Below are 14,793 nucleotides of genomic sequence, written 5' to 3' on the forward strand. Positions count from 1 at the left end.
ACTCAGTGGCAGGCAGTGGATTGTTTTAATCTGCATCACTTTGATTAATCCATGGGCAACAAATGACCACTGAGCAGTCACGGGAGAGTGCAAAACACCAGCCAAATGCTGAATTTACACAAACTCTAGAGAGCTGTACATCACACTGTGTTTTAAAAAAAGAACAAACATGTTTTATAATCCCTGTCAGAGTTAATGTTACAAAGAATCTAAAAATAAACTAAATCTGTCCATTTTAAGATTATGCAAGGAAGTAATTAGTCAAAATATGAGGCTTCAAACTCTTTTCCCCTTACATGTATTACTTATTAGTTTTCCTTCTAATGAAATGCCTATATTACTGCTACAATATTTATCTTCTGAAACTTGGTTCGGAGTCATTCTTTATATACTTTGAGTACAAATTCTTCATATATTTTGAGTGTAAATTTTCCTCACGCATATCACAAGCTGTCATATGTTACAAGAGCCTAGATCTCAAGCCAGCCTGTGGAATGAGTGGAATGGAATAGCCACGGGCAGGCCTTGGGGCTTTCAAAGGCATCTGGTTTCTCTCAAACACACCCGTTCCAGTTGCCAGAATGTTACCATTTTCTCCAGTGCCTTACTTTAAGGTTCTAAGGACCACACTGCCGCATCTGCTGGCTACTGTGAGCAGCGTTCCTTTGGCTGAGGCTAGACTGAACGGGAATAACCTTACACTGCTGCTTGTGATCAGATGAACCTTCTTAGACACAGGCATCATTCTGGGTATGCTTTCTTCTGTCTACTTCCAGTGAGCCAGCCACTTCCGGTGAGCCAGCTTTAGCCTGGAGTCTTTCTTTGCTCCTAACTTCACTTTGTTCCAAGACTGTGAGCACTGACCACACTCTAGCACACAGGGCGTGGTTGGAAGAGGACAGTTTCTCATTGAGTCTACTTTGGCAGAACCATTTGATTTCATGGGCCCAAATTTTATCCCCTTCCGATAAAATTTGGTAGGTAAGATGGTTTTAGCCTCAGAGAACAGAACCCAAATTAAAAGCAGCCTAGCAAAACTGAGGGGTTTATTTTAATTTTTATTACCTTTGTTTGTGTATATTCACCTTTATGTGTATGTGTGTGTGTGTATGTAATGGGTAGTGGTAGTAGGACTATAATGAGATTTTTATAGGTCAGAAGACAACTTATGGGAGTCCATTCTCTCTTTCAACCATGTGGCTCTCTAGTTTTGAACCCACGTTATTCATCCCAACAGACTTAAACCTTCAAAACTCTGAGCCAGAATAATCTTCAGTACTTGTAAACTGATTACAGAGGGCACTTACTACAATATGAGAACAGTGAGGGCTGAGAACAAACTGGCTCTATTACTAAAAATAATGAAAATTGCAGTTCCTTGGTAGGAGTTGTCCATTCTGATACTATGCTTTCATTGTGGTGGTTTGAATGAAAAAGTATTCCCCAGAGGCTTGTGTGTTGAACACTTGGTCCTCAATTGATGGCACTGTTTGGGGAGTGTGGTGGTTTGAATATGCTTGGCCCATAGGAGTTGGTACTTTTAAGAGGTATGGCCTTGTTGGAGGAAGTGTATCACTGTAGGGGTGGGCTTTAGAGGTCTCCTCCTATGCCCAGGCTCTACCCATTGCAGAAGAGGGTGTCCTCAGCCCTTAGTCCTGTGAAGGTTCTATGCCCCAGTATAGGGGACTGCCAGGGCCAGGAAGCAGGAGAGGGTGGGTTGGTGAGCAGGGGGAAGGGGGAGGAATGGGGGTTTTCAGAGGAGAAACTAGGAAAGGGGATAATATTTGAAATGTAAATAATGAAAATATCTAATAAAAAATAAGAGAGAGAAAGAGAGAGAGAGAGAGAGAGAGAGAGAGAGAGAGAGAGAGAGAGAGAGAGAAGAGGGTTTCCTCTGAGCTGCCTGAGGATGCCAGTCTTCTCCTGGCTGCTTTCATAACGGGATGTAGAACTTTCAGCTCCTCCAACAAATGTCTGCCTTGATGCTGCCAAGCTTCCCACCATGATGATAATGGGCTGAACCTCTGAAACTGTAAGCCAGCCCCAATTGAATGTTTGCCTTTATACAAGTTGTCATGGTCCTGGTATCTCCTCATAGCAATGGAAACCCCAACTAAGGGAAGATATGGAACTTGTAAGATGTGGAGACTTGCCAGAACAAGTACATCACTGGGGGTTGACTTTGAGAGTTTATGGCCTTGATCCACTTTCAGTGCTGACCCCAAACCCTGGCTTCCTGTTTGTGGTTGAGATGTGATCTCTCAGCCTCTTAATCCTGCTGCTTGATATCATGCCTCCTTGCTACTAAGGACTCTTCTCATTTGTCACATTTTGCTTTCTATTACTATTAACCATGACCAAAACAACAACAACAACAACAACAACAACAACAACAACAACTTGTGGAGGAAGGAGTTTATTTGGCTTATAGCTTTTGACTATAGTCCCCCATGTAGGAAGCCAAGGCAGGAACTCAAGCAGGCAGGAACCTGGGACAAGAACTAAAGCAGAGGCCATGGATGAATGCTCTTTACTGGCATGCTCCACATGGCTTATTCAACTTGTTTTTTTATATATACATCTCAGGACTAAATGCCAGCATGGCACAGTGGTCTGGGCCCTCCGACATCAATCATTCATAACTAAAACACCCCTCATGCTTGTTTACATGTCAATCTGAAGGAGACATTTTCTCAAGTTAAGTTTCCCTCTTTTAAGATGACCCTGTTTGTGTTAAGTTGACCAAGACCTAACTAACACATCCTTCTGCAAGCTTAAGGCAAAATAAATACTTTATATAAGTTGCTTTGGTTATGATATTTTACCACAGGAAGAGAAAAGTAGCTGAGGCATATTATAACCTTAAACATTTTTGTAATGAGGGTTGGAGAGATGGCTTAGCAGTTAAGAGTAGTTTGTTGGCTATTTTTTGGTGGTCAACTTAAGTACATTTGGAATTAACTAAAACCTAAGGATATGCGTACACCTGTAAGGGAGTTATCTTATTTATTTTTTTTTCAAGGATGGACTTTATCTATTTTTTTTAATCTTTTTAGGACTACAAATTACAAAGGGAAAGCAGATCACTACACAGAATCTAATGAATACATTTGCCCGTGCATAAAACTTTATCAAAGTCATTCATTTTACAAATTCACCCCACTCACCAATGCTTTTGCTACAGTGCTCTTAAGGTTACTATACCTTTATTTCAAATTATATTACATGTTATTCTCTCAAGATAAACTTTAAATACCAAATTCTTGGCTTCTAAGAATGGCACCTTCAAAATGGGCAATTTCCACTGAAGTCTCTGGTGGCATTATTCTCTTACTATTTTCTTTTACCAATTAAAAAAAGCTTTCAAAATGTTCACTTTTAGCCTTTGCCAAAAAGGTGGCTACATCTTTCACTACCAACTAACTTTTTGCTATAAATTGATAGCAAAAAGGAAAGCAAATAGGGAGTTATCTTAATTAAATCATTTGAAGTAGGAAGACCCACTTTTTAAATTTTAATCTTTTTTAAACTCTATACTTTATCCCTTTCCCAGTCCACCCTCTGACTGTTCCACATCCCATATCTCCTCCCCTCCCCATCCTACCCGTGTAGGATGTCCTCATGCCCCTACCCCTACCCCACCAGACCTCCTCACTCCCTGGGATCTCCGGTCTCTGGAGGGTTAGGTGCATCTTCTCTGACTGAGTCCAGATCCAGCAATCTTCTGCAGTATATGTGTTGGGGGCCTCATATCAGTTGGTGTATGCTGCCTGGTTGGTGGGAAGACCCACTTTTAATTTGGATATTTTGAGGTGGGAAGATGCACCTTTAATGTAGACCACACCTCCTTCTGGGAGCCTGTACAAGCCATGGAGGAATGAAGCTCTCCATCTTCCCCTGCTTGCTCTCTTGTCTTTCGTGAGAGCATTCCTTCATTGGCAATAGAGCATACTTCTTCGGGATTCCAGCACATACTGAAGACCAGATGAGACGTTCAGCCTTGTAGACTGAACAACTACTAGACTCTTGGACTTTCCACTGGTAGATAGTCCTTGCTGGATTAGCTGGACCACAGTTTGTAAGCCTCTGTGAAAAATCTAATCTATATATTTCTTCACTTCAGGTGTCTCACAAACTACCTGTAACTCACTGCAGATGATCTGATGATCTTATCTGGCTTCTGTAGGCACCTTCATGCATGTATATTCACGAATACAAACATAAAAAAACACACACACAATTAAAATAAGTCTTAAAATTAGAATAACAACATTCAAAAAGGAGGGATTTCTATCCCGTGTGGCCCATTTATAAGTTAGTGTGGTGGTTTGAATAGGTATGGCCCCATAGACTCATGTATTTGAATGCATGGACCATAGGGAATGGCACCATTAGGAGGTGTTGCCTTATTGGGGGAGGTGTGACCTTATTGGAGGAGGTGTGGCCTTTATGGAGGAGGTGTGGCATTGTCAGAAAAAGTATGTCACTATGAGAGCGGGTTTTGTGTTTTCCTATGCTCAAGCTACACCCAATGACAGTCCCCTTCTGCTGCCTGTAGATCAAGATGTAGAACTCTCAGCACATCCACCTATCTGTATGCTGCCATGCTTCCAACCATGATGAGGATGGAATAAAACCTTTGAAACCATAAGTCAAAGCACCAATTAAAAGTTTTCCTTCTTCTTGATTTCCACTCGGGGATCCATCTTATAATCAGCCACCAAACCCAGACACTATTGCATATGCCAGCAAGATTTTGCTGAAGGGACCCTGATATAGCTGTCTCATATGAGGCTATGCCAGTGCCTGGCAAATACAAAAGTGGATGCTCACAGTCATCTATAGGATAGAACACAGGGCCCCCAATGGAGAAGCTAGAGAAAGCACCCAAGGAGCTGAAGAGATCTGCAACCCTATAGGTGGAACAACAATATGAACTAGCCAGTACCCCCAGAGCTCGTGTCTCTAGCTGCATATGTAGCAGAAGATGGCCTAGGGGTCCATCATTGGGAAGAGAGTCCCCTTGGTATTGCAAACTTTATATGCCCCAGTACATGGGAATGCCAGGGCCAAGAAGTGGGAGTGGGTGGGTAGGGGAGCAGGGCAGGGGGAGGGTATAGGGAACTTTCAGGATAGCATTTGAAATGTAAATAAACAAAATACCTTTAAAAAAATGTTTTCCAAAGCCTGCTATGGAGTGCTCCCTGGTACAAAGCAGACTCGGTGTTTCTCTTGTATCATTTCCTTGCTCCCTCCCTCCCTCATCTCATCCACTTCATTTCAAAGTCCATCTCACTTGCCACAACTATTTCACAGGTGTTTTCTGTTCATTTTCCTCTGAATCAATTTGCCTTCTTTTTCTTGGAAAGACACTGTCTGATGCAGGATTGGGACTGGAACTGGTGGGAAGCCAGTCAGTGTGGTGGTGAGTAGGTGGGTAGGCGTGGACACACTTACAAAGTTCTGAAATTCCAGGTGACAATGTGATAAATCCTCAGGCCTCCAGGGAAATAAAATGGCCCATGATGAATGTCTTCAGCTGAAAGGACTCTCAACAGATGCTAAAAGTACATTGCCGGTTATTCTCTTCCATGGGAGCCTACGTGTTCCCACTTGACCAGGAAGCAGAAAGCAAGCCAACGTTCAACTGAATGCTGCCTGTTCCAAGATAAATTTGTTTTCTGTAGACCCAGGGAAAGAACAAACAACAAACACATTGGTGCAATTTGCCTTTGCCCCCTGGAGGAGCTGGCATCCTGAAAGCCTTGTTCATTCTCCCTGCTTACAGCCAGGTGACCAATCTCAGGCTTCTTCCCCAGCGCTGATAGGAACTGGCTTGCATTCAAGCCAGATGGCACATCCAAGGCACATTATTAAATTTGGGGGGAAGAAACGGTGAGACTTAAAAAAAAAATTAACACAAACAAATGATGTCTGATCTTTGCCTTTAATCTCAGCTTGACAAATGAGTCTTTAAAAAATCCTTATCAAAATATAGATTATGAACTGCCTTTTAATTGAGGTGCAGGTTGCATAGACACTGATTTTAAATACCAGCCATGTAAAGCAAATGAAATAACAGCTCGCAGCGAGCTTGTGGTCCCGATGTCAAGCTCTGAGCCACGGTTTGGGAAGACTGTTGGTTTAAGAGGTTTGTGCCTGCCCAGCGTGACATTCTTTGAATGTATCTATAAGAGCCCAGTACAATGTCCCCTGAAGCCAATGCCAGTTCTCCTCTGTACCTGGCCTTACTACTCTTTGGCTTAAAATACCCAGAGAGCCAAGACTGGTCACATGTACCTTCCACAAATCTTCAAGCTCAGGGACCAGCTGTCTGAGCGTTGCCTTCTGCCATGCTTTGCTTTTACATCTTACTACTATTGTCTCTTGGATTTCAATTCTGGGGTAGCATTAGAGCCCCCAACTCAGGAAACTTGTGAGTATTAGATAAAAAGCTACAGCACCATGCCTTGCAGACATGGAAATTCTTTATACATGTCAGCTACTGTGACTGGCCGAGGTGACTCTCAGACACTGCAGTCACTGGGACTCGATATCAGTGGCCTGGGTAACATGACTACCATGCTGCCTTTATTTCTGGCTATAGAAAGAGGGCAATAGTGGAAGTTTCTTCTTAAGTAGTTGCACGTTGAACACTTCAGCCTTCACCATGGATGCCAGGGTGGGCCCCCAGACTTCTCCTCTCTTGTAATTTTAGACCTAGCCAACACTTTGCAATACTTCTCCTCCCTATTCAGCTAAAGATAGCACAGATGATCTCACCTCCAAGGTTTTGAATAGCCCGTCTCCTTTTTAATTTGGCTTTTCAGAAATAGAGGCCATTTGAGAAAGGAAGAGGTAAAGGTTCTAAAAGGTTCTGAGCTTGTTCCAAATAGATGCGGTACTCAACCTTTCCAGACTTTGAGGGTTCAATTCACCTTCTCCTAAGATGTAGTAACCTGGCCCTGATTGCCCTTAGCTCTGTAGGGTTTCCTGATCAGCAAATTTTGTTTTAGGACCAGACAGGTCCTTTCTATACTCCAGAGTTAGTTAAAACTTCCAGCCACGAGTGTCTTCACTTCTGAACTCCAGAGCAGCTGAGTGAATGAAATCAGAGCTATTTTCAGAGTCCAAAGCAGTTGAACCAAGCGAAGGAATGGCTTTTCTGGGACACAGTGTTTTCTGGAACTACTAAAACATAAAAGAAGAGCACGATAAAACAGCTCCCTTTTTGAAAGAAAAAAAAAAAAAAGACCCAGTAGGGGAAGTAGCTGTAGTCAGTTCTCAGGGATGCCTGGGTTTGAGCACAGAACGCCCCTCTTTCTGGGAAACCCTCAGTTTTGTATGAATTGGCACATTAGCCAACTCCAATGAAAAGGCCAAATGGCTACTGACAAGACTAAAATTTCAAGGCAGAGTGCACTTAGCTGATTTTTAGAATCATGCCTCTTTAATGCAGGTGGAAAAATGTAAATAGAAAAGGCAGGTGACTTAAGTCCGGAGTTAAGAAACTGTTTGTATTGCCTGGTATTGACAGACACATAAATGAGGATGTCTGTTTGGGATGTCTGGGGTGCTCCCATCATCTTAGGCACAGGGCATCCTGGTTAGTCTTCCCTGTGTGAAAGTCATTTGGTAGCACTTACTCCAATTGCAAACTTAATCCCTGGGAGGAAATAATTTGTCCTTACCAGGTTCTTTTTGAAAAAACAAAAAACAAAACAAAAGAAAACTGTAATATGACACTACATACCTGAGAGACCCGAGAAGAAGCCAGCATCCAAAGGAAGTTTCCCATCTCAATGCATATTCACAGGAGAGGAAATGGTGAAGTGCCCTTTGAGAGGGTAAGGCTGATGATATGATAAGGGTGGAGATCTCGGAGAGGTACAAGGTCACATGGGTGGCAGTGAAACTTCAGCTTGGGTGCGAGTCAAAGATCTGTCAAGATGGAGGAGAGTCAAGGATGCCGAAGATGGAATACAGGAAAGATGTGTAGGGACAGGAACATTCAGCTGGAGTTTGTAGCCAGTCTTAGCTAGGGATAAGAGCACACTGTTCCTTCATTCAGGCAGGTATTGACAGATAAGTAAATGGAAGATCTTTATCTGGGATGCCTAGGGACTCCTGTCATCTGAGGCTCATGTCTACAGCCTGACTCTTTCCAGCCCTGAAAAGACTGTGCACCCTAAACTCTAGGCCAAGGCTCTATGCATGGGATGCTATCATACTCACAGAGCAGCTCAGTGGTGCTATTATACTCAGGGGCTACAGTGTCAGAGGAAGAAAGACAAGTTAACTAAAAGGCCTACACTTGGAAGGTTTTAGAAAGTCTGCGGATTGGATCCATGACGTTGGGTAAGGATCCAAGGCAAGAGAACTTCTGATAATCAGAATCTGTGTTTGCCAAACTGAGTCAGTTGTGTTAGGAAAAGGGAGATGGGAGAAACCTGCCATTTGCAGGATGTGGGAGTAACTATAGAGGCCCATATTCTACATACCTAAATATATAAATGTGCTAGTATGTATGTGTGTATATATGTATATATGTATATGTGTATATGTGTATATGTATATATATATATATATATGTGCATGCACACACACATATATGTATATATATACACACACACACAGATGTGGGTTCTGCTTGTCCTAACCTTAGTTTCATACACCAGTGAGAAGCCTTGTGGGCACACAGCTAGTAATGCCCCTTGTACAACCCTAAAATTGTTATGTTTATATATATATGTATATATATATGTATATATATATATATATATATATATAATTACACATGATTGATTCCCTTTAATGAGCACAAGGTACTACCTCATCCTATTTATGTTAATGGACTTACAAATAAAAACCTTGATCTTGGCTCACTCCAGGATCAATTAGCATGTCCGGATTTTATAATTTCTGTCAAAGCAGGACATCAGAGCGGGGTGCATGCGGGTGGAAGGGTGCAGGGGAGCATATGGTGGAAAGGTGCTTGTTTCATGCCACCTGGTATGTTAAAGAGGAAGTGGAAGGTATGATGTTTCACTAGTTTCTTTGAGAGCACAACCCAATGACCCAACTTCCTCTGGTTAGGGCTTATTTCATGTTTTGGCTACCTCCCAATAGTGACATGCTAGGGACTAAGACTTTTGTGTGGGGGCCATGGAGGAAATCCCAGTCACAAACTACACTGCTCTAGATCCAGATTGGAGGCTGCCGACACCTGAAATCTAAGGTCATATATAGAATGTTCTAGAATGTGGAGAGGGCATGTCCCTTAGACACAACAGAAAATTAACCACTTAGAATTGGAGCATAGGCTCAGGAGGTCAGGATGAGTATCCATGGCAGAAGTTATTTGAACTTAGTTCCTTCCTTCCTTCCTTCCTTCCTTCCTTCCTTCCTTCCTTCCTTCCTTCCTTCCTTCCCTTCCCTTCCCTTCCCTTCCCTTCCTTCCTTTTTTCCATTCCCTCCCTCCCTTCCTGCATTCCTTCCTTCCCCTTCCTTCCTTCCTTCCTTCCTTCCTTTTTCCATTTCCTTCCGTCTTCCTTCCTTCCTTCCTTCCTTCCTTCCTTCTCTTTTCCATTCCCTTCCTTCCTTTCCCCTTCTCTCCCTCCCTCCCTTCCCCCTTCCCTCCTTTCCTCACTCTCTTCCTTCCTCACTTCCTTCTTTCCTTTCTTCCTTTCTCCCATTACTTAAAATATTCTTTCTCCTGATTTAACATTTTAGTTTTTAGTAGCCTGGCTTTCAAAGAACTCCACGTTCTTCTTTGCTTGAAGAAGTTAATGTTACCATGACCTCACACTTTAAACCCTCTTGCTTCATTCAGTCCCTCAGGTGCTGCAGTGACAGGCCTGCAGGAACATGCGTAGCTTCAGGGGCTCTTGTACAGGCTTTTCCCAAGCTTGCTCAGTATGAACTTTGCTCCCAGAAGTCACCTTGCCTCTTGCCTCACATGCTGGAAACCCTGGGTTCAAACTCTAGAACTGAGGAAAAAAATCACTCTAGCCATAGGGATCTTTCAGGACTTTGCAAGTAGAGGATTGTTCCTTGCAGGCAAACTCACCTCCTTTATAGCCGGGGTGATAAGGGGCATGCCTAAAAGCTGACAGGTCCCAGGCACTACTCAGCTCTCTTAAGCAGATAAACAAAATGATCGATTATCTAATGACAAATGGAGAAGAGTTTTCTGAAGACAGTTACAATGGAAGGATAGCTTGTTTGCTTGCAAATTGAGTCTAATTTGTGTTGCCCTTATTATCGTGGTATGGAGCCAACTGCTGGAGCTTTGGCAAGCTATCAGTGACCACACCCTCGATGAAAGTGACTGTCCTTTTCAACCAGTTGTTGCCTGTCGGTGTTCCTCAGATAAAGTGATTAAGCAACTGGAAAGGAGTGGTAGAGGTGATCTCTGCGGTCTTGACAGGTTTCACGGCTTTGATAAATTCGGAGATTACTTGAGTATAGATATGATCTCAAACCAACTTCCTCTCAATGGAAACAAGCCCACACTGAACCCTGCAATAGCGAAAATGTGTCTGATAATACGGTCATTTCTTTGAATCCACAGAATACGGGGAATGTCGGATTCAAGATGTAGCATGTTGCATTCGGCTGTGGCGCTAAATGGGATAGTACAGACTTAAGACATCTTGCATGGCCTCCAACCCCCAGCCACCCACAACAGGCCTGAGATGTGCTGGCTCAAACCAGGGGAGCTGAAAACTAGGCTTCGGTTGACCTAGTACAAATAGTCCCCAATAACTAACTTATCAAATGGATTAAAAGGTTCTTTGCTTTTCCCCCATCTGCCTTTTATAACTACCCTCTTGTTCTAAGCTCCTTGGACACCCAGGTCCTTAAATTCTGCCGGCTCTATAGAGGTGTGGATGTATGGCGCATGGGAAGGATGAGCAAGAAAGCCAGCTAAATCCTATGCTTAGGGATGAATAAGAAATCCTTAGAGGCCAGGACCAACAAAGAACCTGATGCAGGAGAAACCAACCCGGAGACCCCGGAGTCCCACATCAGCTTTGAGGACCGCATCTGGTGCGCCTGGCGCAGGGCGAAGTCCACGTCGCCGGCCCCACTGTAGCTGGACCCCCCAAACCCCAAAGCCTGCGCTTACTTGCAACTCCCGCCCCAGGGGCGGTGCCGGGAACAAGCGGCGCCTCCGCCGGTCACGTGGGGGCCGCTCCACCGGGCGGCGCTGTAGCTTCCCGATCGCGCTCTCCAAGCGCCGGGGACGCGGCGCTCGCGCTCCCGCCCGAGCCGCGGGGAAACGGAGACAAGGAGACGCCTTCACCTCCGGCTCCCCGGCCCTGCGCCCGCAGCATGCCCGCCGCGGAGCCGAGCGCCGCCCTCCTCCTGCAGCTCGCGGAGGTGACGCCGCCGGCCTCCGGACCGCCGCTGCGAGGGTAGCGGGGCTGGAGTCGGCTACCGAGGCTCGGCGAGGCGGGCGGAGCTGGAGGAGGAGCAGGCATCCTCCGCGGCGCGGCGGGCGGCGGCCCTGCTGCCCGGCGCGCCCATGGCCCAGGAGCACGGAGAATGCGAGCCGCGCTGCGCGGCCGCAGCCCAGCTCCGAGCCGCTTGCCCGGAGCCCCTCAAACCTGCCTGCGTCGCTGCCGCCCGCCACCGGCTGCGCTAGGACCCACGGCCGCCGGCCGCGCAGGGGTGGTGGCCCGGGAGCAGCGGGAGCTAGAGGGCCCGGGGGCTGGGCGCCCGCCGGAGTCCAGCGCGGCATGCAGCTGCGGGCTCCGGTACCGGCGTGAGGGTTGTCGGCGCGGGGCCCCGCCATGGCTGGCCAGGACAGTGGCAACCTGAAGACGGTGAGGCTGTGGCGGGACGCCGCCCTGAGAGCCAGGAAGCTGCGGAGCAACCTGCGCCAGCTCACGCTCAGCTGCCCAGGGGCCGGAGGCGACCCACTGGAGTCCCCCGACGCCCCCCAGCTGGTGCTGCCGGCCAACATCGGGGACATTGAGGTGCTGAACCTGGGGAACAACGGCCTCGAGGATGTGCCTGAAGGTCTGGGGTCAGCTCTGGGCAGCCTTCGCGTCTTGGTCTTGCGCAGGAACCGTTTTGCCCGGCTGCCCCCTGCGGTGGCGGAGCTAGGCCACCACCTTACCGAACTGGACGTCAGCCACAACCGGTTGACCATCCTGGGAGCCGAGGTGGTGAGCGCCCTGAGGGAGCTGCGCAAACTCAACCTGAGCCACAACCAGTTGCCAGCCCTGCCTGCCCAGCTGGGTGCCCTCGCCCACCTGGAGGAGCTGGATGTCAGCTTCAACCGGCTGGCGCATCTGCCAGATTCCTTCTCCTGCCTCAACCACCTTCGGACCCTTGACGTGGACCACAACCAGCTCACCGCCTTTCCCCAGCAGCTGCTGCAGCTGGCTGCCCTGGAGGAGCTCGACGTCTCCAGCAACCGGCTGCGAGGCCTACCTGAGGATATCAGTGCCCTGCGTGCCCTCAAGATCCTCTGGCTTAGCGGGGCCGAGCTTGGCACGCTGCCCAGAGGCTTCTGCGAGCTGGCCAGTTTGGAGAGCCTCATGTTAGATAACAACGGGCTCCAGGCTCTGCCCGACGAGTTCAGCCGTCTGCAGAGGCTCAAAATGCTCAACCTCTCTTCCAACCTCTTCGAGGAGTTCCCTGCTGCGCTGCTGCCCCTGGCTGGTCTGGAGGAGCTCTATCTTAGTCGCAATCAGCTCACCTCAGTGCCCTCTCTTATCGCCGGGCTGGGTCGGCTTCTCACCTTGTGGCTGGATAATAACCGCATCCGGTACCTGCCAGACTCCATTGTGGAGCTGACTGGCCTGGAGGAGCTGGTGCTCCAGGGCAACCAGATCGCTGTGCTGCCGGACAACTTTGGCCAGCTCTCCCGGGTAGGCTTGTGGAAAATCAAGGACAACCCACTGATTCAGCCCCCTTACGAAGTCTGCATGAAGGGGATCCCTTACATCGCAGCCTACCAGAAGGAACTGGCGCATTCGCAGCCAGCCGTGCAGCCCCGGCTCAAGCTGCTCCTGATGGGCCACAAGGCTGCAGGAAAGACCCTGCTTCGACATTGCCTCACCGAGGACAAAGTGGAGGGAGGGCAAGGTGGAGGGGACAAGGAGAAGAGCTACCTACCTTTCCCTCCCCTTGGTAGTAAGGGCATCGAGGTGACCAGCTGGACAGCGGATGCTTCCCGGGGCTTGCGGTTCATTGTGTATGACTTAGCCGGTGATGAAAGCTATGAGGTGATACAGCCCTTCTTCCTCTCCCCTGGAGCCCTGTATGTGCTCGTGGTCAACTTGGCCACCTATGAACCTCGCTGCTTCCCTACCACCGTGGGCTCCTTCTTGCATCGGGTGGGGGCCCGGGTGCCTCACGCTGTGGTGTGTATTGTAGGCACGCATGCGGACCTGTGTGGGGAGCGGGAGCTTGAGGAGAAATGTCTGGACATTCACCGACAGATTGCCCTGCAGGAGAAGAACGATGCAGAGGGCCTTAGCCATCTAGCCAAGGTGGTGGATGAGGCCCTGGCTCGGGACTTCGAGCTGCGCTCTGCCAGCCCTCACGCAGCCTACTACGGTGTTTCAGACAAGAACCTTCGGAGGCGCAAGGCCCATTTTCAATACTTGCTTAACCACCGGTTGCAGATCCTCTCTCCCGTGTTGCCCGTAAGCTGCCGGGACCCCCTCCAATTGCAACGCCTTCGAGACAAGCTGCTCTCTGTAGCTGAGCACCGAGAAATCTTTCCCAACTTACACCGAGTCCTGCCTCGATCCTGGCAGGTACTGGAGGAACTGCACTTCCAGCCACCTCAGGCACAACGACTGTGGCTGAGCTGGTGGGACTCTGCCCGCCTGGGCCTGCAGGCAGGTCTGACTGAGGACCGGCTCCAGAGTGCTCTTTCCTACCTGCACGAGAGCGGCAAACTGCTCTATTTTGAGGATAGCCCAGCCCTCAAGGAGCATGTCTTCCACAACCTCACCCGCCTCATTGACATCCTCAATGTCTTTTTCCAGAGAGATGCTTCATTGCTGCTGCATAAACTGCTCTTAGGGACCAATGGAGAGGGGGAGGGGGAGGGGGAAAGTTTCCCCACTATAGCAGTGCCCAGCCCGGGTCAGGACCCACTCCGGGCCACCCAGCTTCATCATTATGTGGAAGGCTTTTTGCTGCATGGGCTTCTGCCAGCCCACATCATTCGGTTGCTGCTTAAGCCTCATGTCCAGGCCCAACAGGACTTGCAGCTCCTGCTGGAGCTGTTGGAGAAGATGGGACTCTGTTACTGCCTCAATAAACCCAAAGGCAAGCCTTTGAATGGCTCCGCGGCATGGTACAAGTTCCCATGCTACGTGCAGAATGAGGTGCCCCATGCAGAGGCCTGGATTAATGGCACCAACCTAGCCGGGCAGTCTTTTGTGGCTGAACAGTTACAGATCGAATATAGTTTTCCCTTCACCTTTCCACCTGGATTGTTCGCACGTTACAGTGTCCAGATCAACAGTCACGTGGTGCACAGGTCGGATGGGAAATTTCAGATCTTTGCATATAGAGGGAAAGTTCCCGTGGTGGTGAGTTACAGACCTGCCAAGGGGGTTCTGCAGCCCGACACCCTGTCCATTGCCAGCCATGCGTCACTACCAAATATATGGACCGCATGGCAAGCCATCACCCCTTTGGTAGAGGAACTGAATGTCCTACTTCAGGAATGGCCTGGACTGCACTACACTGTGCACATCCTCTGTTCTAAGTGCCTTAAGAGAGGGTCGCCAAATCCACACGCTTTCCCAGGTAGGCAGA

General features: G+C 48.0%; 1 protein-coding gene and 1 long non-coding RNA gene across 4 annotated transcripts in view; one reads left to right on the forward strand and one right to left on the reverse strand.

Moving 5' to 3' along the window:
• Nucleotides 1-5,928: 5,928 nt before the first annotated feature.
• Nucleotides 5,929-12,446, reverse strand: Gm16793 (predicted gene, 16793). Its single transcript, NR_040376.1, has 3 exons — nt 12,264-12,446; nt 7,754-8,038; nt 5,929-7,188 (listed from the first exon to the last, which is right to left on the reverse strand). It is a non-coding gene; the product is annotated as a predicted gene, 16793 (long non-coding RNA).
• Nucleotides 11,215-14,793, forward strand: part of Mfhas1 (malignant fibrous histiocytoma amplified sequence 1) — a 91,661-nt gene continuing 88,082 nt past the window's right edge. For 2 of the 3 annotated variants that reach the window (NR_157105.1, NM_001081279.2), the window contains exon 1: nt 11,215-14,784. Coding sequence is in view for 2 of the 3 variants with exons in the window: in NM_001081279.2 (NP_001074748.1) it covers nt 11,799-14,784 (2,986 nt within the window). In the remaining variant the exon portion in view is untranslated. The remainder of the gene's footprint in view (nt 14,785-14,793) is intronic. The other variant, NM_001364259.1, reaches the window with a different exon arrangement.

The sequence above is a fragment of the Mus musculus genome, chromosome 8 (assembly GCF_000001635.26).
Source record: "Mus musculus strain C57BL/6J chromosome 8, GRCm38.p6 C57BL/6J".
In the NCBI taxonomy this organism is placed as follows: Eukaryota; Metazoa; Chordata; class Mammalia; order Rodentia; family Muridae; genus Mus; species Mus musculus.